This window comes from Canis lupus, chromosome 20 (genome assembly GCF_011100685.1).
Source record: "Canis lupus familiaris isolate Mischka breed German Shepherd chromosome 20, alternate assembly UU_Cfam_GSD_1.0, whole genome shotgun sequence".
Taxonomy (NCBI): Eukaryota; Metazoa; Chordata; class Mammalia; order Carnivora; family Canidae; genus Canis; species Canis lupus.
Window position 1 is genome coordinate 53,641,157 of NC_049241.1, and position 25,891 is coordinate 53,667,047.

At 38.7% G+C, this 25,891-nt stretch overlaps 1 protein-coding gene across 1 annotated transcript in view; it reads right to left on the reverse strand.

The window, feature by feature from the left end:
- Window positions 1-366: 366 nt before the first annotated feature.
- LOC611660 (adhesion G protein-coupled receptor E4-like) overlaps window positions 367-25,891 on the reverse strand; it is a 35,095-nt gene continuing 9,570 nt past the window's right edge. Inside the window, exons 5-12 of the mRNA XM_038565386.1 lie at window positions 23,964-24,122; window positions 20,805-20,999; window positions 18,050-18,285; window positions 16,063-16,129; window positions 14,291-14,382; window positions 12,772-12,952; window positions 1,816-1,911; window positions 367-444 (exon numbers count right to left, since the gene is read on the reverse strand). Of these exons, the coding sequence (XP_038421314.1) occupies window positions 367-444; window positions 1,816-1,911; window positions 12,772-12,952; window positions 14,291-14,382; window positions 16,063-16,129; window positions 18,050-18,285; window positions 20,805-20,999; window positions 23,964-24,122 (1,104 nt within the window). The remainder of the gene's footprint in view (window positions 445-1,815; window positions 1,912-12,771; window positions 12,953-14,290; window positions 14,383-16,062; window positions 16,130-18,049; window positions 18,286-20,804; window positions 21,000-23,963; window positions 24,123-25,891) is intronic.

Consider the following 25,891-nt stretch of genomic DNA (forward strand, 5'->3'; position numbering starts at 1 on the left):
TGACTGGCACAGAGCAGGCTGTCCATGCATATTTGTTGAATGATCACATGGTTTTAGCATCCTCAACGGACAGGAGCTGAGGACCACAGAGTGAAAACACCTACTCACGGTCAGCTAAAGAGAAGGTTGCTGAGCTGAAACTATAATGGGTCCACACTCAACACCTTCTACGGGTTGATGAGATCCCTTCATTTCTCACTCCCAACAGAAGGTCCGCATGCTCTATTTCTCCCTTTCTCCGTATCCTGCTTCCTCTAGTCTGCTTTTTCCACTAAAACACACCATTCTCAGATTATTGTTACAGCTTATGTATATAAATGATGCATTAATTCTGAGCTTTTGATTTACACCTTTCAATCAAGCTCCTCATTCAATTCTCACCAGCCTTTCTAAAGGTTCAAAGTAGCAAAGAGGAAGAAATGCCTGGCTTAGCTTTGAAGGACTCTGGGACAAAAGAGAAAGCTGTTTATCATGAAAAGGAAATGGAGGGTATTATGCTGAGTGAAGTAAGTCAATCAGAGAAGGACAAACATTATATGTTCTCATTCATTTGGGGAATATAAATAATGGTGAAAGGGAATATAAAGGAAGGGAGAAGAAATGTGTGGGAAATATCAGAAAGGGAGACAGAACATAAAGACTACTAACTCTGGGAAATGAACTAGGGGTGGTGGAAGGGGAGAAGGGCGGGGGGTGGGGGTGACTGGGTGACGGGCACTGAGGGGGGCACTTGACAGGATGAGCACTGGGTGTTATTCTGTATGTTGGTAAATTGAATACCAATAAAAAATAAATTTATTATAAAAAAAAGAAACAAACTTCCAACCATGGGTTTCAGGCAACCAAGTGTCCCCAGCTTCTGATATAAATCCGTGAGCAGGAATACTGAAGGGAGCACACATATTCAATGCCCATGATCTCCACTGTGGGGATTGCACTATTCATTAAACTTTTATCTAACAAATACTGATATGGCTCTTACTACCTACCAGCATTGTTCTAAATGCTTTACTAGTGTTAACTCATTTCATTCGGAGATGACTCCTAGGATTCAGAACAGCTATAATAGACCAAAAAATTTTTTGCCGATTGATTTACGTGTTCTTGGATGATTCACCTCAAAGAACAAAAGCAACAGATTTGGCTTGTTGAAAGCTACAAACTGAATGATTAAAATGTGATCATATAAAAAATAAGAAAAGGTCATGCAGTGATTGGGGATGGATAGATGGGCAGATATGAAATAAAGCCACTGTATGAAAATGTTAATTATAGACTATAGGTAGTGCATATATGGATGTTCATTGTAAAATTATTAAAACTTTTCTGTGTCTGAGATTTTTCATAATAAAATATTGAGGAGAAGCAAACAGTATTTCTTTTATGTCCCTTCTACTGCTGCTGTCTTGAGACCCATTCTCTTCTCCTTTTAAGAAAACTTAACAGATCAACCCTAATGTAGTCAATCAAGGTTAGTAACCATTCTGAACTTGTGAAGAAGTTTTACTTAAACAAGAAACTTTTCCCTTCATGTTTCTGTTGCTTATGGCTCTGGAGTGTCTGCTTTTGTGAACTAGACTAGCTCTAGGTCTTTGGAACAACAGAGAAGTTCCATGTTTTTGCCTTCAAAGAAGTTCACAGTAGTGTGAATTATGTTAGGAGAGTTTTGTACAAATAATTCTACAAAGATTCCACCCTTGGCTGATGGTATTCATTCATGAAGACTACTCCCAAAGATCAGGATTCTCAAATGGATGAAATCACGAAGGGTCAAACATGGGGAAAAGCATGGAATGGGAGAAGAGGAAATCCTACCATTCTGGTGTGGGTGACTGAGCCAAACAAGTCATAGTTGTTAGTTTCTGTCCTTTTCTTCATCTTCTTGAACCAATTCCTGTATTCTTCTCGTACCTGAGCATGTGAGCACACAAAAATGGGCATGATTTCAGAGAAACTATGAACAAGAGATGAGTGCCACAAAATAGGCTCAGGAAGGCGTGAATTCATGCCTCCCCTCTCCTGCCAGTTTTTCAAATGACCTGCAACCTTAGTCATTGGCCATAGTGACCCTCCCGTTAATGTTTTGTGAGGTGCATTTATATCATTAACTCTTTTTTTATTTATTTATTTATTTTTTTTAAATTTTTTTAAATTTTTATTTATTTATGATAGTCACAGAGAGAGAGAGAGAGAGGCAGAGACATAGGCAGAGGGAGAAGCAGGCTCCATGCACCGGGAGCCTGACGTGGGATTCGATCCTGGGTCTCCAGGATCGCGCCCTGGGCCAAAGGCAGGCACCAAACTGCTGCGCCACCCAGGGATCCCAACTCTTTTTTTAAAATGATTTTCATTGTGGTGGAGCATATATAACATAAATTTGCCATTGTAACCATTTTTTGGTATACAATTCAGTGGTGTTAATTATATTCATGACATTGTGCAACCATCAGTACTACCCATTTCTAAAACTTTCATATCATCCCTATGACCATTAAACGATACATTCCCATCTCCACTTCCCAGCCCCTGGTAACCTCTAATCTACATTCTGTTCCTATGAATTTGGCTATTGTAGGTATTTCATTTAAGTGGAATCACACAATATTTGCCCATTAACTTTGGCTCATTTCACTAAGTGTAATGTTTTCAAGATCCATCCTTGCTGTAGAGTGTATCAGAACTTCATTCCTTTTTTATGGCTGAATGGCAATTCATTGTGAGGGATACCACTTCATACCTACTAGGATGGCCATATGATTTTTTTTAAATGATAACTAGTGTTGGTGAGGATGAGGAAAATTTGGAACCTCTGTACATTGCTGGTAAGAATGGAAAATGGTGCTGCCATTGTGGAACACCACTGTGGTTCCTCTAACATGCAAATAGAAATACCACATGATCCATCAATTCCACTCCTAGCTACATCTGAAAGATTTGAACACAGGGACTCAGACAGATACTTGTATACCAATGATCATTGCAGTTCCTATCTCTTTTGAAGAAGTATGCTGCATGCACCATTCCAAATAGGTATCCACCCTTAAAAAAAAAAAAAAAACAAAAAAAAACAAAAAAAACAAATAGGTATCCATGAATTGATTGAATAAGTGATAATAGATGGATAGTAATGATGTTAACTATGATTTTATGTCTTTATTGTAGTGTTGGGAATTCATGAAATTTTAATTAATTTTGAATCATATTTATGAATCATATATATATATCACATTTATGTATCAAACAACATTTATATATCACTCTTCAGGTAATAAAACTTAAAACTTAATTTAAAGTTTAGTCAGTCGGTGAAGGACAAACATTATATGTTCTCATTCATTTGGGGAATATAAATAATAGTGAAAGGGAATATAAGGGAAGGGAGAAGAAATGTGTGGGAAATATCAGAAAGGGAGACAGAACGTAAAGACTGCTAACTCTGGGAAACGAACTAGGGGTGGTGGAAGGGGAGAAGGGCGGGGGGTGGGAGTGAATGGGTGACGGGCACGGGGGGTTATTCTGTATGTTAGTAAATTGAACACCAATAAAAAATAAATAAAAAAATGAAGTTTATAACATGAAAATAATTTTAAATGGTGCATTAAGGACTATATCTAAATGGCTATTATTCTAAATGATACCTCATGAACATGCAATGCAAATAGTGAAAAGAAATACAAAGTATGAGAGCTTTTGTGATATTTAGGGGATATTGTTCCCCCACAATATTCCCTAAAAAGCAGAGCACTCAAGTTTGATTCCCAGTCAGATGTCCCTAATTGCTAAATGTTAGCTTTGACCATCCAGCATATCATTAGGCATTAGTTTTGTCCCTAGAGTGGCTTTGTTCTTTTATTTTTACATTAAAAAAATAAAGAAGATGTGGTTTATGTATACAATGGAATATTACTCAGCCATTAGAAACGACAAATACCCACCATTTGCTTCGACATGGATGGAACTGGAGGGTATTATGCTGAGTGAAATAACTCAATCAGAGAAGGACAAACATTATATGGTCTCATTCATTTGGGGAATATAAAAAATAGTGAAAGGGAATAAACGGGAAAGGAGAAAAAATAAGTGGGAAATATCAGAAAGGGAGGCAGAACTTGAAAGTCTCCTAACTCTGGGAAACGAACTAGGGGTGGTGGAAGGGGAGGTGGGCGGGGGGTGGGGGGTGACTGGGTGGTGGGCACTGAGGGGGGCACTTGATGGGATGAGCACTGTGTTATTCTGTATGTTGACAAATTGAACACCAATAAAAAATAAAGTTATTAAAAATTAAATTCAATTTGCCAACATATAGTATAACACCCAGTGCTCATCCCATCAAGTGCTCTCCACAGTGTCCATCACCCAGCCACCTCCCACCCCTTCGGCAACACTTTGTTTCCCAGAGTTAGCAGTCTCTCATGGTTTGTCTCCCTCTCTAATTTTTCCCACTCAGTTCCCTCCTTTCCCTTATAATCCCTTTCACTATTTCTTATATTTTATGTATGAGTGAAACCATGTGATGATTGTCTTTCTCCAATTGACTTATTTCACTCAGCATAATACCTTCCAGTTCCATCCACATTGAAGCAAATGGTAGGTATTCATCTTTTCTGATGGCTGAGTAATATTTAATTGTATATATATATACAGTATATATATATATATCACATCTTCTTTATCCATTCATCTGTCAAAGGACATCATGGTTCCTTCCACAGTTGAGCTATTGTGCTATGAACATTGGGGTGCATGTGTCCAGGCATTTCACCACATCAGTATCTTTGGGGTAAATACCCAGTAGTGCAATTGCTGGGTCACAGGGTAGCTCTATTTTTAACTTCTTGAGGAACCTCCACACAGTTTTCCAGAGTGACTGTATCAGTTTGCATTCCCACCAACAGTGCAAGAGGGTTCCCCTTTCTCCACATCCTCTCCAACATTTGTTGTTTCCTGTCTTGTGAATTTGTGCCATTCTCACTGGTGTGAGGTGGTATCTCATTGTGGTTTTGATTCATATTTCCCTGATGGCAAGTGATGTGAAGCATTCTCTCATGTGTTTCTTGGCTATGTGTATATCTTCTTTGGAGAAATTTCTGTTCATGTCTTCTGCCCATTTCATGATTGGATTGTTTGTTTCTTGGGTGTTAAGTTTGATAAATTCTTTATAGATCTTGGATACTAGCCCTTTATCTGATATGTCGTTTGCAAATATCTTCTCCCATTCTGTAGGTTGTATTTTAGTTTTGTGGACTGTTTTTTTTGATGTGCAGAAGCTTTTGATCCTGATTAAGACCCAATAGTACATTTTTACTTTTGTTCCCCTTGCTTTCATAGATGTATTTTGCAAGAAGTTGCTGTGGCCAAATTAAAAAAGGTTGTTGCCTGTGTTATCCTCTAGGATTTTGATGGATTCTTGTCTCACATTTAGATCCTTCAACCATTTTGAGTTTATCTTTGTGTATGGTGTAAGAGAATGGTCATACAAAGACTATACAGAAGTTTTAGAATATACTTTTTTTCTTGAAAATGGTCTTTTAAGGGTACCTGGGTGACTCAGTGGTTGAGTGTCTGCCTTTGACTCAGGTCATGATCTTGGGATCCTGGGATCAAGTCCTGCATCAGGCTCTCTGTAGGGAGCCTACTTCTCCCTCTGCCTATGTCTCTGCCTCTCTCTCTGTCTCTTATGAATAAATAAAAATTAAAAAAAGAAAATGGTCTCTTACATGTAAATTGTACAAGTCTTATAGCTGTGCACTATTACAGAGAGAAAAATGGCTCAAATGTCTCTGTACTCTTGAGGTTTACAACTGAAGCTCATACTGTTGAGCTCTCTGCCCCCAGAAACAGGAAACACTGGCACAAAACCTCGGGAGAGAGCTGACTTGGCAGGTCTTGCAGGATGTGTAAGCACATTTACTAAAGAGGAAGTAGGCTGAATGTTTCATGGGAAAGAGTGCTAAATTATGAAAGGATTTAGTCTTGTTGGAATTGAATTGCAAATGTCAGCACAAACCAAATATCTCAATCTCTGTATATCATCTAGTGACAGCCAAATGATACACGGACTCATCTGATACACCAGGATCCTTTGGGAGTGGTCAATGCCATATCTCTTTTTTTTTTTAAAGATTTTATTTATTTATTTATTTATTTATTTATTTATTTATTTATTTATTATTATTATTTTAAAGATTTTATTTATTTATTCATGACAGACACAAAGAGAGAGAGAGAGGCAGAGACACAGGCAGAGGGAGAAGCAGGCCCCATGCAGGGAGCCCGACATGGGACTCGATCCTGGGTCTTCAGGATCACACCCTGGGCTGAAGGCAGTGCTAAACTGCTGAGCCACCAGGGCTGTCCAAGATTTTATTTATTTATTCATGAGAGACACACAGAGAGAGAAGCAGAGACATAGGCAGAGGGAGAAGCAGCCTCCATGCAGGGAGCCTGATGTGGGACTCAATCCCGGGATCATGCCCTGAGCCAAAGGCAGATGCTCAACTGCTGAGCCACCCAGGCATCCCCAATGCCATGTCTTAAAGAAAGACATTTTAGATGGGTCTGGAACACCTGGTGTCCAAGGAACAAGGATGCTTCCAAAATGTCAAGGGAGTAATGGAAAGAATAAAGGAGCAGGCTACACGGAGCTCCCTGGATAGCCAGAGCATGGAGAGGGAACGTACTAGAGATATTTGTAACACTGCCAAATCTGTAAACTTCTATAAAGCCATGCTGCTTCTGGGAAAAAGAAAAGTTAATATAAAAATATGAAAATATGCAAATGTATTCACCTAGGAAAGAAGACTGTGTTGACATGTGATGTTATTTTTCTTTGAGTATGTCTGTTTAAATATGACCACATACTTTTTTCCATGTAAGGAGGGAAGGGAAAATAATAAGTAAAATGGGCAAATTGGACAGCTGACCCAAAACAAGGAACTGTAACAAGAACGGAGATGCTTCGCTCCAGAGGTTTGGCGAAATGGTGTATTAGCTGTCTTAGAAAAACTGAGAAGAATTCTTCCCTTGCCTCTTGAGATATAAAACCTCTAGAATATTCTAGTAACTATAACGCATGATCTTGCAGGTTTACAATGTACTATAAGGTATTTATTTCTAATTGAATTCAAATAAATTAAAAAAGCTATCAGACCAGATTAATATATATAATGGCAGGATATTAGATTACATGAAGCTGAACAAACAAAAATTTGGGGACTAAGTTTTACTGTTTTTTTAATAGTTTTTTTTTTTTTACAATTGAGGTTATTAACTATTTTTAAAATTAAATTCAATTAGCCAACATATAGCACATCATTACTTTCAGATGTAGAGTTCAATAATTTATCAGTTGAGTACAATATCCAGTGCTAATCATATCACATGCCCTACTTAATGCCTATCACCCAGTTGCCCCACCCCCTGACCCAGCTCCTCTCTCCCCAGCAACCCTCAGTTTGTTTCCTAGAGTTAAGAGTGTTTTATGGTTTTTTTCCCCTTCTGATGACTTCCCACTCAGTTTTCCCTCCCTTCCCCTTGGTCCACTGTGCTGTTTCTTATATTCCACATATGAGGGAAACCATATGATAGGTGTCTCTTATTGACTTGTTTCACTCAGCACAATACCCTCCAATTCCATCCATGTTGATGGAAATGGTAAGTATTCATCCTTTGGGATGGCTGGGTAATATTCCATTGTGTATGTATATATATATATATATCTCCATATTTATTCTTCTGTTGATGGACATCTGGGCTCTTCCATATTTGGCTATTGTGGACATTACTGCTATCAACATTGGGGTGCAGGTGCCTCTTCGAATCATTACATTTGTGTTTTATTCTTTTTTTTTTAACTGGTCTTTTAAAAAATTTATTTAATTAATTTATTTAGTATTTTTTTATTGGAGTTCAATTTGCCAACATATAGTATAATGCCCAGTGCTAATCCCATCAAGTGCCCTCCTCAGTGCCCATCACCCAGTCACCCCGTCCCCCCACCCACCTCCCCTTCCACTATCTCTTGTTCGTTTCCCAGAGTTAGGAGTCTCTCATGTTCTGAGAGGGTACTCTCTGATATTTCCCACTCATTTTCTCTCCTTTCCCCTATAATCTCTTTCACTATTTTTTATATTTCCTGTATGAATGAAACCATATATTTGTCCTTCTCCAATTGACTTCACTCAGCATAAAACCCTCAGTTCCACTCACGTTGAAGCAAATGGTGGATATTTGCCATTTCTAATGGCTGAGTAATCATTACATTTGTATATTTGGGGTAAATATCTAGTAGCGCAATTGCTGGATCATAGGGTAGCTCTATTTTTAACTTCTTGAGGAACCTCTCTATACTGTCTTCCAGAGTGGCTGTACCAGCTTGTGTTACCACCACCAGTGTAAGAGGATTCTCTTTTTTCCACATCCTTGCCAACATTTATTGTTTCCTGACTTGTTAATTTTAGCCATTCTGACTGGTGTGAGATGGTATCTCATAGTGGTTTTAATTTGTATTTCCTTGATGCCAAGTGATGTGAAGCATTTTTTCATGTGTCAGTTTGCTATTGTATGTCTTTGGAGAAATGTCTGTTCACGTCTTCTGCCCGTTTCTTGACTGGGTTATTTGTGTTTTCTTTCCATTTTTATTTTTTGAAACAGTTTCAGAAAAATAGGTATTTTTTCTTCTTTAAACGTATTGTAGAATTCCCCTGGGAAAACATCTGGTCCTGGACTCTTGTTTGTTGGGAAGTTTTTGATGACTGCTTCAATGTCCTTGTTGGCTATGAGTCTGTTCAGGTTTTCTATGTCTTCCTGTTTCAGTTTTGATAGTTTATATGTTTCTAGGAATATATCCATTTCTTCCAGATTATCAAATTTATTGGCATATATTTGCTTATAATATGTTCTCAGAATTGTTTGCATTTCTTTGGTGTTGGTTGTGATATTTCCTCTTTTGTTTATGATTGCATTTATTTGGGTCCTTTCTCTTTTCTTTTTGATAAGTCTGGCTAGGGTTTATGGATCTTATTAATTCTTTCCAAGAACCTCCTTCCAGTTTCATTGATCTGTTCTGTTCTTTTGATTTCTATTTCATTGATTTCTGCTCCAATCTTTATTGTTTCTCTTCTGCTGCTTGGTTTAGGCTTATTTTCTGTTCTTTCTTCAGCTCCTTTAGGTGTAAGGTTTAGCTTGGTATTTGAGACTTTTCTAGTTTCTTGAGAAAGGCCTGTAATGCTATATACTTCCCTCTTAGGACTGCCTTTGCTGCATCCCAAACATTTTGAACAGTTGTGTTTTCATTTTCATTTGTTTCCATGAATTTTTAAAATTCTTCTCTAATTTCCTGGTTGACCCATTCATTCTTTAGTAGGATGCTCTTTAACTTCCAAGTATTTGAGCTCCTTCCAAATTTCCTCTTGTGATGTTGAGTTCTAGTTTCAAAGCATTGTGGTCTGATATTATGCAGATAATGATCCCAATCTTTTGGTACTGGTTGAGACATGATTTGTGACCAGTATGTGATTTATTCTAGAGAATGTTTTATGTGCACTCGAGAAGACTGTGTATTCTGTTGTTTCAGGGTAGAATCCTCTGTATATATCTGTGAAGTCCATCTGGTCCAGTGTCTCATTCAAAGCCTCTGTTTCCTTGATCTTCTGCTTAGATAATCTGTCCATTGCTGTGAGTGCAGTGTTAAAGTCCTCTACTATTACTGTATTTTTATCAATGTGTTTCTTTGGTTTGGTTATTAATTGTTTTATGTAATTGGCTGCTCCTAAGTAGGAGCATAAATATTTACAATTATTAGATCTTGTTGGATAAACACTTTAAGTATAATATAATGTTAATCTTCATCTCTTACTACAGTCTTTGGTTTAAAATCTAATTTTCTGATATAAGGATTGCTATCCCAGCTTTCTTTAGAAGTCCATTTGAATGGTTCTCCACCCATTCACTTTCAATCTGGAGATGTCTTTGGGTCTACAATGGGTCTCTTGTAGATGCCATATGGATAGGTCTGAGACTAAGTTATTTAAGGGAAAGTTAAAATTGTATGTAAAAATCATGAATTTATAAGGTCCCATAGATTACTAAGCTAAGAGTTTGAGTTTGAATCAACTCAGAAGGTGATGCTGAGTCTTGTCCTCATCATAAACCCATCATTAGATTATCCTTTAAGCTTGGCTGGTAGGAAAATTATGGAAGCATCCCAAGTGTCCATCAATCGATGAATGGACAAAGAAGAAGTAGAGTGTGTGTGTGTGTGTGTGTGTGTGTGTGATGAAATATTACTCAGCCATAAAAAAGAATGAAACCTTGCTATTTGCAACAGTATGGATGGACCTAGATGGTATAATGCTAAGTGAAATAAGTCAGAGAAAGACAAATACCATATGATTTTACTCACATATGGACTGCAAGACACAAAACAAATGAACAAACAATGAAAAAAGAGACAGAAAAGAAACAGATGCTTAACTACAAGGAACACACTGGTGGTTGCCAAAGGGGACGTGGGTGGGGGGGATGGGTGAAATAGGTGAAGGGGATTAAGAGTCCACATATCATGATGATCACTGAGTAATGTACAGAATTGTTGACTCACTACATCACACACCTGAAACTAACATACTGGAGGGTGTTATGCTGAGTGAAATAAGTCAATTGGAGAAGGACAAACATTATATGGTCTCATTCATTTGGGGAATATAAATAATAGTGAAAGGGAATATAAGGGAAGGGAGAAGAAATGGGTAGGAAATATCAGAAAGGGAGACAGAAAATGAAGACCCCTAACTCTGGGAAACGAACCAGGGGTGGTGGAAGGGGTGGAGGGCGGGGGGTGGGGGTGAATGGGTGACGGGCACTGGGGTGGGCACTTGACGGGATGAGCACTGGGTGTTATTCTGTATATTGGCAAATTGAACACCAATAAAAATAAATTTATTATTTAAAAAATTATACTGGAATTAAAAAAATAAAGTTGGCTGGTAGGAGAGAGAATTTTTTTATCTTTTGGGTCTTACAAAATTAATGTAATCAATCCTAGGAAGTGATAAAAATAAATATAGTATAATATTCCTGTAGCCTTCCAAAAGTGAAGACCAAATCTAGTGGTACCAGATAGCGTAACTGAACATCCAGTGTTGGCATTCTCAGGTGATCCCTGGGTGGCGCAGCGGTTTAGCGCCTGCCTTTGGCCCAGGGCGCAATCCTGGAGACCCGGGATCGAATCCCACATCGGGCTCCCGGTGCATGGAGCCTGCTTCTCCCTCTGCCTATGTCTCTGCCTCTCTCTCTCTCTCTGTGTGTGACTATCATAAATAAATAAAAATTAAAAACTTTTTTTTCAGTGCTGGCATTTTAAAATACACTGAAGTTTGGTAAGTTTTGTAATAGTTGTATTTGTGTACCTTTGCCTGCTGTCTTATTTTTACTGGTTTCTAAAGAATCAGTTTTATTAAAATTTTTTATTGTATTTTAAATTTAAATTGCAATGGAATGATTGATAAAGATTTACTTCATTTTGTTAACTAGTCACATTTAATGATTGACCATTAATTGCATTACATGTGGGATGCCTGGCAGCTCAGTCAGTAGAGCATGTGACTCTTGGTCTCAGGGCTGTGAATTTGAGCCCCACACAGGGTAGAGAGATGACTTAAAAATAAAAAAAATTTAATTGCATTATATGTAGTGCTTATTGTACTTCTCCACATCCATAATTCTACCAGACAGTAAAGATCCAATCAGTAAGTCCCAATGCAAATGATTGCAAAATGAAATTGAAAATCTTGTAAAAATACGCAAGCTCATGAAATCAATGACTGTGATGTCAGAGAATTTTCAAAACACAGTAGACCAAGAATCAGTAACCTACTCCCCCAGGCCCAATGCAATCCACTACTTGTTTTTGTAAATAAAGTTTTATGGGCATGCAGCCATTGCCCATTCAGTGGCATATTGTCTATGGGCAGTTTCATGCTACTAGAGCACAAGTGAATAGCTGCCACAGCAAGAATATTTCTTTAACAGCCAAAACTATTTACTATTTGACACTTCGAGAAAAGTTTGTCAGTCCTTACTATATACAAATAAAAATCTGGCAAATTAGACCAGATAATTTAAGAAGTGAAACTCTAAAAAAGAATCATAACAAGGCAGACATACCCAAGAAAATGATTAGAATATTAAAAGATTCAGAGATCCTTGTAAAATTAGCAAATCCCAAGATATTTGTGCTTTGCACTGCAGTTTATAAAAGTTGGGCATCACATAAAAATCATTTTATCATAGCTCTCATGCCATAATGCCTAAAATAATGTCCCTCCAAAGGGACATTTGATTCTTTTTTCTTTCTAAGAATTAGCCCACATTTACAATTTACAAATTCAGTTTTCAAATGTAACAATCCAGACTTGTTTTCATAGTTGGAGATTTTTCCTAAATCAATTCCTAAGCAAGATTTTCTCAGCATTTACTATCCCTTCCCCATTTGTGCATGTGTGTTTTTTTTCTCATTGTAAGATTCTCAGGGTCTCATTGTGGACCTTGTTTGGCTCTATCCAGTGCAAGTTCAAATGACTAGAAGCAAGAGAGACAAATCTTGGAAAGGTGATCCCTGGGACAAATGTTAAGATGTGGAAGAAAGAGCCCCCTGCACACACACATACACAACCATTACTCAAGCACTGGAGAAATCCAAGAGACAAAAAATAGCAGTAAAACATGAGACACCAACAGGCAGGGGAATGTGTGGAGGGCAGACTGGTTTACCTTGTGATTGAGAAGGCAGTAGACCAAGTAGATGTAGACGCCCTGTAAGACATTGATGATGGTGAAGGAATAGGCCACTATGGACCTGATGGGGTCCAGGACTCCTTCCACCAGAAAGAAGCCAATGCTCCAAGAACAGCCCAAAATGAAAAGCTGAGCAATGGCTTTGAACGTCAGCATCCTGCCAAAACAAAGATGCAGAACGATGCTATTCATCTCAGCTCCATAGCTCATGGCAACGCTTTCTCTACCATCTCTCACTCTTGCTGCAGGGCTTGGGACTACTTAGAATGTCAACCTGTTCAACATGATTACCTCTGGCAAGAGTGTTATAGAGATTCACTGATATGTAATGCTAGGATAATATATTGTGAAGTGTTATATATCTCATGTCATTATTTATAGAAAGTAATACATTACATAATACAAAACATATATATTTATGTTTGGTATATTGAAATAGGATATATTCTAGCATTCATGATATTAATATAATGGCATTTATTATAATTATATGCTATAAATGTATTAACTATGTTTTTTATTTTCTGTATTCTGTTGCTCCGACAGGTGGAACCTTGCTGAATATGGAGTGCCTCCTCCTCCTGGGGTTAGCCAATTCTTAGAACATGCCTTTCGAATGCAAACCAATCAATCCAGAGCCCACACCCTCAACCACCTCCTTTGTGGGGCTCTCACATTCCAGGCCACTATCCACCTGCCTTAATCACCCCAAGGCCAGATACTAAACAACTGGGGACAGCCCCTATGCCTGGGAGCCCACTAATTTTTCAAGCTATCCGATCCTAAACTGTTTACCCTGCTTCACCTTCTTCCCACAGGCACCACAATAAAAGCACTTGCCTACAATTTCTCCTTTCTCTCTGGCTCCTAGCCAACTCTGGCGTTTTTCCCCAGGACATCCTTCCTCTCCTGGCACAACATGCCCTTCCTCTCGAGGTCTGTGAGTATAACAAATTATCTTTTCAATGGGAGCTGTCTCTTGATCTATTATTCTTACTCTGTACCTAAATAACACCTGCATAAAACAGTAAGTTTATACAATAATATTAATTACAATATATAGTTCATAATATTAAGTACTGAAGATGACTTCTTTAGAAATCCTTAGAGGTTCATATACTGGATAAACTGTGCTTTTCACCTGGACCATATAAGTTTCCTAAATCATAAAAAATGGAGAAAACCACAAAGGCTAAATTATTCTCCTAACTCAGAGTTTCTCAACCTTAGCACTACCGACTTTTGGGTTGGATCATCTCTGTGGCAGGGGCTGTACTGTGTGTTGTAGGATGTTTAACAACATTCCTGGCCTCTGATATCTAGATGCCAGTAACAACTTTCCCCTCTTCATCGCCCATCCCATGTTGTGATAACCAAAAATGTCTTTAGAAAATTGCCCCCAATTTAGAATCACTGCCCTCACTTTATACAGTGAAATAGTCTGGAGGAAAAAAACCCAATCTCTTTTGCATTTTCTGACTCTGTACCCACATACCTTGTGTTGTGCATCCTGGATACTTCGTTATTGAGGGAGCTAAGCTGGTCTTTTAAAATGTACAGGGTGGTCAGATAGAAGGACAAATTGATCTGTGGAAGGGACATGAAGGACAATTTAAGGTTTTATTTAACAATTTAACCCAATTTATTTAACAATTTAACCCAATATTTAAATTAAATAGGAAATAACATAGGAATTTATTCTTGAAACTTGTAAAATATGTTTCAGATTCCTGAAACTCACTGGATATATGCCCTGATTTTTAAAAATTAGCTTTCTTTTTTTCTGATTAGAGAAGCAATATATGGTCATTATCCAAAATTAGGAAAATGCAGAAAAACAAACAGAACTTATCTGAAATTCCAGAGAAGAAACTCAATACACAGAGATAAGCACTATTTCCATTTTGGTGCTTGTATTTACTAAGGTGTTTTTTTCCCCACCCATTGGCATGCCTTTTGCATAATAAAATTAAAAAATTATGTATTAAATGTTTTATACAACCATTAAACCCCCCCAAGATTGACAATCAGATTTTGTTTGCAAATATATTTTATCAGTTCAGAAATGAAATCCAAATAAGGTCTGTAGTCTAGTTGATGTGACTATACCAATGTCATTTTCCTGGTTTTGATATTTTGCTATGATTATGTAAAACATTATCTTTGGGGAAAGCTGAGTGAGGGCTACCTGGGACTCTCTGTATTATTTTTGCAACTTCTTGTGAATTTTAAGTTATTTGAAAATGAGAATGATAAAATGTTGGTAAACCTGTGGAGAAATTGGAACCCTTGTGCGCTGTTGGTGGGCATGTAAATTGGTGCAGCTGCTGAAGACAACAGTATGGAGCTTCTTCAAAATTTTTTTTTTGCTTCTTCAAAATATTAAGAATATAACTGACATATGATCCAGCAGTCTCACTTCTGGGTGCTTATCCTAAAGAACTGAAACCCAAATCTTGAAGAGATATCCACTCCCATATTTATTGCAGCATTGTTCACAATAGCCAAGATGTTTAAACAACCTAGGTGTCCATTAGCAGAATGGATAAAGAAGATGTGATAGAGATAGCTAGTTGGATAAATAGATGGATAGGCACAGTAGAATATTACTCAGCCCTAAAAAAGAAGGAAACCTTACAATATGTGACCACATGGATGAACCTTTAGGACATTATGCTAAGTGAAGTAAGCCAGTCACAGAAGGACCAATATGGTATGATTCCATCATACCAATCACCATTCCAATCACCTCATGATTGCATGAGGTATCTAAAATAGTCAAAGACATAGAAGCAGAGAGTAGGATGGTGGTATCAGAGCGGAGTGGTGGAGAAGTGATATAAGGAGTCATAATTCAGGAGGTATAATATTCTATTCATGCAAGCTGATTATGCTCTAGAACTCAGCTGTATGACATCATGTCTATGGTTGACAATACAGCATCGTACACCTAAAATTTTACTTTGAAGATACAGCTCATGCTAAATATTCTTATTATAATTTTAAAAAGCTGATTGACCTTGGCCAATTTTTTTCAGAAAGCCAAATCATCACTGATGCCAACAAGGTAACATATAATGTCTTAATTTCAGCTCAGATGTGACTGTTTCCACAAAAAAAAGTGTCCATAGTCTCTTGGCATGTTTGTTCTAAGTCCAAGGACTCTAAAGAAAATTTACATAGGTATTTATCCAATTATCCCCTTGTCATATCAGCTAAACATGGTATTTTATATATTCAAAGTAACAACAAAAATTATAAACCCACCAAAGCAATAACAAAAACAGGTCCCATGAAGCTCCAAATGAATTTTCCATGGAAGCTGAGCCAGCAGCTGAAAAACAGAATAAACAACTTTCCAGATCTTCATAAAAAGAAGCAAATGCATTTAAAAAAAAACTGCCTCTAAACTGAAACAGGAAGAAAAATGGGCACAGGAACTGGTCAGGGAGAAGTAAATAATATAACAATGACAGTCATGGAGAAAAAAATGAACAATGGTTACTATTCACGGAAGACCTACATTCTGGCATAGTTGTCCAGACCATTCAGTTAAGCATAGGGGACCTACTGAACGCCACCATGTCCTTCCACTATCAGAATTCAATTACAAACTCAGAGCGGTGACTTTGAATAGACCAGAATTCTTCTGTCTTGGCACTGCTGATATTTGGGGCCCATGGTTCTTCATGGTAGGGTTGGCCTGTGCATCACAAAACATTTAGCAGCATGTCTGGCCACCCCTCCCTCAAGTTGTGACAATCAAAAAGGTCTTCAGACACTGCTGAATGTCCCGTGTGGAGGAAAAAAAATCACCCCTAGCTGAAAATCATTGCAATAGACCAATAACAGGATAAACACGTATTTGGCTTTTAGTAACAAAAATATTAGTTTCAACTCTGATTTTCATCCATAAAAGACAGTACCCTTTCCTCAAGTTGCATTTCTAAAGTAAGTTGTTTACTGCTTAGATCAACGGATACTTTTTTGTACATTGTTTCTTTTTTATTGGAGTTCAATTTGACAACATATAACATAACACCCAGTGCTCATCTCATCAAGTGCCCCCCTCAGTGCCTGTCACCCAGTCACCCCCACCCCCCGCCCACCTCCCTTTCCACCACCCCTTGTTCGTTTCCCAGAGTTAGGAGTCTCTTATGTTCTGTCTCCCTCTCTGATATTTCCCACTCATTTTTCTCCTTTCCCCTTTATTCCTTTTCACTATTTTTTATATTCCCCAAATGAATGAGACCATATAATGTTTGTCCTTCTCTGATTGACTTATTTCACTCAGCATAATACCCTCCAGTTCCATCCACAGTCGAAGCAAATGGTGGGTATTTGTTGTTTCTAATGGCTGAGGAATATTATATTGTGTACATTGTTTCTATTCCAAAAATTATATTCACCCTAAACCCACTATTGCCCACTTGTTACTAAATTTAATTTTGCAAGTTAGAACAAATTACAAAAGAAGGTCAATGTATAAGTGTGATAGACAGAATAACATGAGCCTCTCACCACTCTAAATATGCCCAAGTCCTAATGCGCAGAATTTGTTAATTGCTACTTTACAAAGCAAAAGGGACTTTGCACATATAATTGAATGCAAGGATCTTGGCATGGGGAGATTATCCTGGATTACCCGAGTGGATCCCATATAATCACAAGTATTCTTAGAAGTGTAAAGGAGAGACAGAAGAGTCAGAAGGAGATGTGAAGGATGTTCAGAGAGGTGTAATGTTGCCAGCTCTGAAGACAGAGGAAAGGGGACATAAGCTGAGGAATATGGGCTACACCTGGAATGGTCCCAAGAAGGAATGTACTTGCTGATACCTTGATTTTAGCTCAATGAGACTCATGTTGGACTTCTGACCTACAGAACTCTAAGATAATAAAATTGTGTTGTTCTGAGCCACCCATTTTGGTCTCATTTGTTAGTGCAGCAACAGGAGATTAACACAGTAAGACATTTAAAAAATCAGATACATATGATATAGAGCATTTACCTCTCAGCGATCCCCCTGACCACACTATTTAAAATATCACCTCACATATATTCCCATTTCTCTACTTTGCTTTCTGTGGTGGTAGCCGTCATAGCTTAACATTATATCATATATCTATTTGCTTGTTGTCTGCTTTGTTTCCTGGGGTCCCCACAGAGCCTACAACAGCTCAGAAAGCAGATGTTTAATACATGGGAACTCATACATATATTATTACTTCCTCATGACATAGACACTGTGCTTACTGAGTATGTGTTCCATAATTGCTGTGTCCAACACCTGCAGACACAGCTACAATCACAGCTGGGATCCCGTAGCCAAAAGGGTATATGAACCTCCTCTTGAACTTCCCTGCACTGATGTAGTTGGCCACCCTGAGGTTCCTGACAGTTAGGAAAAGCTGCAGCCCTTCAAAGAGCATCCAGGTGAAGGAGGCCAGGTACAGGTAGTGCAGCGTCCCAGCGATGATGGAACACAACACCTGGAGGGGAGACAAAAGTTGGGAGAATTTGAGAGGTGCACAGAGAACAATACCCACTATTCCTTGGAGCAAAGGGAATGCAAGGTAAATGGAACATCGTTGTGCAGAGCAAGCTACTTAGAATGAGTTCCCATACTTCTCTGAGTCGGTTCATCATGGCAAACTCAAATACCTGCGGAGGGCCAGGCAGGCAGCACGTATCTGTCAAGCAGGCAAACATTCAGGAATATGCAGGAGTTGAAACTGTGCCATGTGACCCTTCTGAGAAGCAGCAGTTACCTTCATCTCTAGCAGTGGTTTCCATGTAAGAATGTGAACCGAATATTGCCAGTGCTTCTTTTCTTTAAAACGTGTGCGAAAAAATAAAATAAAATAAAACGTGTGCGTGTGTGTGCACGTGCGTGCACACACACACACACACACACACACACACACAGACATGGGATGCCTGGGTGGCTCAGCCATTGAGCGTCTGCCTTTGGCATGATCCTGGAGTCCGGGATCGAGTCCCACATCAGGCTCCTTGTGGGGAGCCTGCTTCTCCCTCTTCTTGTGTCTCTGCCTCTCTCTCTCTCTATGTCTCTCATGAATAAATAAATAAAATCTTAAAAAATAACACACTCACACACACACACCTGGAAATCTGAATTGTTGTACAAAATCTGTTTTTAAATGCTGTCAGCTTTTAAAAAAATTTGTGGTAAAATACACACAGTACATAACACAAAATTTACCATGCTAACAATTTTTGAGTGGATGGTTCTCAGTTCAGTTGATGCCTGTGTTAAGTACATTCATGCTGTTATGCAGCCATTCCCACTATCCATCTCCAGAACTCTTTTCATTCTGCAAAACAGAAATCTTTCCCATTGAAACACTCACTTTCCACCTCCTCATACGCCCCTGGTTCTCACTATCTAATCTTTGTCTCTGTGGGTGTGTATGACTGTTCTAGAGATCTTCTATGAGTGGAATCAGACAGGATGTGTCCTTTTGTTATTAGCTTATTTCATTAAGCACATGTCCTCAAGTTCACCCATGTTGTAGCAGGTATCAGGAGGTCCTTACTTTTTAAGGCTAAATAATATTCCATCCTATGTATATACTGCATTTGGTTTACCCCATCATCTGTCAAGACACTTGGGTTGTTTCTACCTTTGGCTATTGTGAACAATACTATGAACATGGGTGTGCAAATGTCTCTTTAGAACTTGCCTTCAATTATTTGAGGTAAGAACCCAGATGCTGGCAACTCTTTTTTAAATTAAAAACCATCAAGCAGACTCAACAAAAAACAACTGCTGACCAGTTAGGCCTGGGAAACAATTTTAGACCTTTAGTTTAGATTAATTTTGCTCATGAATATGACACTATTTGAGAAAGATCACTATCCTATGTTAAAAGTTTTCATTTAGCAAAGTGCTGAAAGATGACCCAATGGCTTTAGATGAACTATATTATCACAAAATAAATCACAATTAATCACAAAATAAACACCTCAGCGTCCTTCTTAATCTGCTAGATAAGCTTGATATCTACAGATCTGCTCAGTCTAACTTGTGGCTAGGAGACAGTCATGGGGCTATCTACATTAAAATTCATTAAAATTAAACACAATTTAAGAGTCACTTCCTTAGTTACACCAGCCACATGTCAAGTGCTTAAAAGCATAATGGCCAATGTCTACCATAATCTGAAGAGTTCAGATACAGAACACTTTCATCCTCACAGGAAGTTCTGCTGGAAAATGCTGGTGTAGATCTGTGTGCCTTGGATTAAATGAAGGACACTTAGGTTATTATCTAAAATCTCACAAAACCGGGGATCCTTGGGTGGCTCAGAGGTTTTAGCACTTGCCTTCAGCCCAGGGTGTGATCCTGGAGTCCCGAGATTGAGTCCCACATCGAGCTCCCTGCATGGAGTCTGCTTCTGTCTCTGCCTCTCTCTCTGTCTGTCTCTCATGAATAAATAAATAAAATCTTAAAAAAATAAAACCTCACAAAACCTATTATATGATTTCAGCCAAGTTACTTCCTCTGCTTGAGCTTCAACTTTGCTAAGTTAAATTAGTTTGAGTAGATATGTGATTTTCACCATTTCTTAAATATTTATTTGAGAGAGAGAGAGAGAGAGAGAGAGAGGAGGAGGAGAGGAGGAAATAGGAGAGGAGAATTAGACTCCCTGCTGAGTGTTGAGCCAGATGAGGCACATGTTCACATGACCCTGAGATCATGACCTGAGCCAAAACCAAGACTCGGATGCTTAGTGAACCACCCAGGCACATCCATTTTCACCATTTCATAGCCATGGAACTCCCTTCTAACACTTGTTCCCAGAGACCCACTTTTGACAGCATTAACATGAGCAGCTCTTGGCAATGGGAAGGTGGACTATCCACTCAAATTTTTGGACCTTTCTTCTTTCTTCCTACATCCAGTTACCCCTACTTGGGCTTTAGGTGCATAGTGGCAAAGCCACTAGAATTGTTCACAGAAAGTGAGTTTCACTCATTCTCCTACCTTGGGCTTTGTCTGGTTGATGCCTGTGAGGAAGAGCAGATGGGCCAGGAAGAGGCAGATGGAGAGTTGCAGGTGGAGGGAGGTGCTGGTGTTCTGGATGGGTCGGCAAAGGAGGAAGGTGAGGGCTGCCAGGAAGAGGCACAGCAGAGACAGGCTCAACCCCACATAGGTGATCATGGTCAGCACGGGATCCACCTATGAGCCAGCAAAGAAGGAATCCATTGTAGTTTCCAGCACTGTTATTATGTGCCTGATGGAGAGTCAGATGGGCATCCCAGTTAAGTCCCCCAAACAAGTGACTTTAACTCTCTGAGATCTGATGTCCCCATATTTAAAATGGAGGCAGTATTACAGGCTGAATTGTGTCCCCTGCCTCCAAATTCATATGTGGAAGTCCTAATCCCCAGGACCTCAGTATATGACTGTATTTGGAGACAGGGTCTTTAAAGAGCTGAGTTGTATGACATAATTAGGGTGGTCTTGATCCAACAGGACTGGTGTCCTTATTCAAAATTTGGAAACATTGGGCCTCCCCCGTGGCTCAGTGGTTTAGCACCACTTCCAGCCCAGGGCCTGATCCTGGAGAACTGGGATTGAGTCCCACATCAGGCTACCTGCATAGAGCCTGCTTCTCCCTCTGCCTGTGTCTCTGCCTCTCTCTTTCTCTCTGTGTGTGTCTCTCATGAGTAAATAAATTCTTAAAATTTGGAAACAGAGAGTGAGGACCATATGAGGACAGAGGGAGATGAAGGCCATCTACAGGCCAAGGAGAGAGGACTCAGAAAAAAGCAATCCTGCCAACATCTTGCACTTGGACTTTCAGATTCTAGATCTGTGATACTAAATTTCTGTTGTTTAAGCCACCCAGTCTGTGACACTTTGTTATGGCAGTCCTAGCAATCCAATAGAGTCAAAGATAGCATTTTCTACACAGGGCTGTTGGAAACCTGAAACCACCAAGCTGGCACTGTCCCATGGAAATATCATATGAGCATCATTCACAAGAGTCAAGATATGGAAACAACCTAAATATCCATCGATGGACAGAGGAGTAAAGACAATGAGGTGTATACATTCAATAGAATAGACCCAGCCTTAAAAAAAGAAGAAATCTTGCCATTTGTGACAATGTGGAGGAACCCTAGGGACATCAGATAAGTGAAACAAGCCAGACACTGGAAGACCAATACTGCATGATCTCACTTATATGCAGAATCTAAAATAGTCAAACTCACAGAAGCAGAGAGTAGAATAATTGTTGCCAGGGACTGGGTAGAGGGGAAAATGAGGAGATGTGACCAGGGGGCACTAAGCTTCAGTTATACAAGCTGAATGAGTTCTGGGGATCTAATGTGTAGTGTGGTGGCAAGAGTTAACAATGCTGTAATGTATGCTTGAAATTTGCTTGAAATCTTAATTCCCATCACATGCACACATGAAATGGCATCCATGTAGAGGTGACGGGTAAGTTATTTAGCTTGACTGTGATGGTCTTGTCAAAATGCATACACATATACCAAAACATCAAGTTGTTCATCTTAAATATATATAAATTTATTTTTTATTGGTGTTCAATTTGCCAACATATAGAATAACACCCAGTGCTCATCCCATCAAGTGCTCCCCTCAGTTTAAATATATATCTAATTTTTTTAATGTCAAGAATGTCTCCCTTGCCTTCCTAGATGTATCTTGCAAGAAGTTGCTGCAGCCAAATTCAAAAAGGTTGTTGCCTGTGTTTTCTTCTAGGATTTTAATGGAATCTTGTCTCACATTTAGATCTTTCAACCATTTGAATTTATCTTTGTGTATGGTGTAAGAGAATCGTCCAGTTTCATTCTTCTGCATGTGGCTGTCCAACTTTCCCGACACTATTTATTTATTTTTAAATATTTATTTATTTTACATTTATTTATTTATTTTTATTTTTTATTGGAGTTCAATTTGCCAACATATAGCATAACACCCAGTGCTCATTCCATCAAGTGCCCTCCTCATTGCCAACACCATTTATTAAAGAGATTGTTCTTTTTCCAGTAGATATTCTTTCCTGCTTTGTCAAATATTAGTTGATCATAGAGTTGAGGGATTTCTTGGTTCTCTATTCTGTTCCATTGATCTATGTTTCTGTCACTCATATGTGGAATATAAGAAATAGTGAAAGGGATTATAAGGGAAAGGAGGGAAACTGAGTGGGAAAAATTAAAGAGGGAGACAAATCATGAGATATTCCTAACTCTGGGAAACAAACAAAGGGTTGCAGATGAAGAAGTGGGTGGAGGGATGGGGTAACTAGGCGATGAGCACTAAGAAGGGCACTTGATGGGATGAGCACTGGGTGTTATAGTATAGGTTGGCAAATTGAATTTAAATAAATAAATAAATAAATAAATAAATAAAATCTAAAAAAAAAAAGAATGCCTAAATAAAGTTGTTTTTTTTTTCAAAAAAAAGATACATCCTATGAGGTAATTTTACATATTCCATTAGCCCTATTAAAAATATGAAAAAGAAACATAACATAATTTACTAGTATATTTTCTTTAACAAGCTAGGTTCCAAATATTATCTGTTCAATGTATGATCAATGTAAAGGGGATGTTTGACATTCTTTCCCTGGGTGTTGAGGGAGCACAGAGTTGTAGTCCCTGTTATCATTTTTGCATATTAGGGAGAGAAATTTCTAACATACAACACAATTCACTTATTCTGACATCCATTATTTACTATGTCCCTGTTCACAAAGGCGGTGGCTATCTTCTATACACTTCAAATCTGCCTGGCAGTCCTAGATGCTCAACAAATATTTGTCTAAGGAACGAATCCCCTTGTAAAATGCACATCCCTGACCCCCCAGTCTGGGTTTTCAAATCCAAATCCTTCAGGGATGGAGTCAAGAAAATGCATTTTAAAATAAGCATCTCTTGTGATACTTAGGAACAGGAAACTGAGAAGTACTTAGCGGCTTGCATTTCCAGGTCAACATTCTCTTGATTTCCACAGAAAATTTCAACAGCCTTTCACAAGTAGAGGGCTTGCTTTAAAATCTCTCTCCATTCAATATCAGAATGCAATCATTCAATCAATCCTCTTTTTTATGGAACTCGGTAATGTTCCACTTCAATGAAAGGTCAATTTATTTACAGAAGTAGATATTACCTGTAATTTGGTGGATGCCATGAGAATGGCAAAGCTGGAGAGGTGGCTGCAGCTGCAAACAGTTTGATTTTCATCTGAGGAAATGACTTGACAGCCTTCATTAGACCATGAGGACCCTTGCCAGTAGACACAGAGGGGCTGCTCATTTTCTCTCTTTATCTGGAGAATAACCACATTGCCTTAGTCCGGTCATGGAATAACTAAAATTTACTGATTGTTGTTCGTACTCCAAAACATACAACATACATAGTTGATTTCATATCTACTATCTCATTGGCTGCTTACAAAACCCTTTGTGAGGCAGGTATTCATATACTCCTTTTCCATAGGAGGAAACTGATAGTTGTCCTGTGGTGATAAACGAGGAGATGGAACTCCAATTCTGGATTTCTGCCTTCAGAGCCATAAATCTTAACCATCCTACCTGACTGCCACTGTCATTTATAAGGTAAGCAAGAAAAGGAGATCATTTTTGAGGTCAGGGCAATATGATTTCCTGGAGAGGAGAATCCATCTGTTGAATTCCCAACAAATAGTCCTTATCTTATCTCCATTGCAATTGTCCTCATCACTGACACAGACAACACTGACATCTATGTATGTATGCAGGTACCAATCTATAGATCCAGCATGGAATAACAACCTCCACAGCAGCTTATGGTGTAGATACTGCTACTCTCCGAGGTGCACATGTTGGAGGATAGAGACACAGACATGTTAAGTAACACACAAAACTCAAAATATGGTATGTGCATAAAAGTGTTTCTCACTGTTCTTTCATTTGATGCTTAATGGCTAGTGACTTCCAACATCTTTTCATGTGATTCTTGGCCATATGTATATCATCTTTTCAGAAATGTCTGTTCAGATCCTTTGCTCTTTTTTAAAAATCAAGTTATTTTGTTGCTGTTGTTCAATGGCAGATGTTCTTTATGTGTTCTGGGTACTAATCCCTTATCAGGCATTTTTTTACCATTCCATGGGTTACCTTTTCACTCCATTTACTGTGTCCTTTGATGCACAGAAGTTTTTAGTTTTATATAATCCATTTGTCTATTTCTACTTTGGTTGCCTGTTTTTTGGTGTCATATCTAGGAAAATCTTTCTATGTCAAAGTAATGAAACTTCCACTGCTTTCTTCTAGAAGGTTTATAGTTTAGGTCTTATGTTTTTGTCTGTTCCATCTAGTGTTCATGTTGTATATGGTGTAAGGGTCTAACTTTACTCCTCGGCACACACATATCCAGTTTTCCCAGCACCATTTGCTGATGCCAGGCACTATTTTAAGGACTTTATACACATTGACTTATCTCTCCCATTAACCAACAAGGCACGTTGCTACTAGCAGTAGCAGAATCTTGGCTCCTGGGCTGAGCTCATCACAGAAGGCTGAGTAACTTGCCTAGTGGTGAGTAGGAAAGGAGATGGGACTTGAACACAGACCGCTCAGCTCCATCTCTTCCTGTAGTGGTTTAAAAAATGTCCACCAATTCTTTGGCACTCCCTTCAAAATGTCAAGCCTAATTCCACTCCCTTAGGTGCAGTCTCTCTTGGAGCACTCATGGAAGCCAGCTGCCATGCTGTGAGAACACTGAAGCAGCTCTCAGAGAGCCCCACATAGCAAGAAACAGAAGCTTCCTGCCAACAGCCAGATGGGGGAAGCATCCTGAAAACAAACCCTTTAGCCTCAGTGAACCCTTCAGGTGACACAACCCAGCCAACATCTTGATGACAAACTTAGAAGAATCCTTGAGCCAGAGCCACCCAGCTAAGCCCCTCCCACATTCCTGACCCACAGAAAGCAAGTGAGTAATACTTGCATATCACTTTAAGTTGCCTAGTTCTGAGGAAATTACTTACACAGCAAACAACCCCCTTGAAGAAGACAGAATCATTTTTAATTTTGGCAAGTTCTAAAACCCAGATAA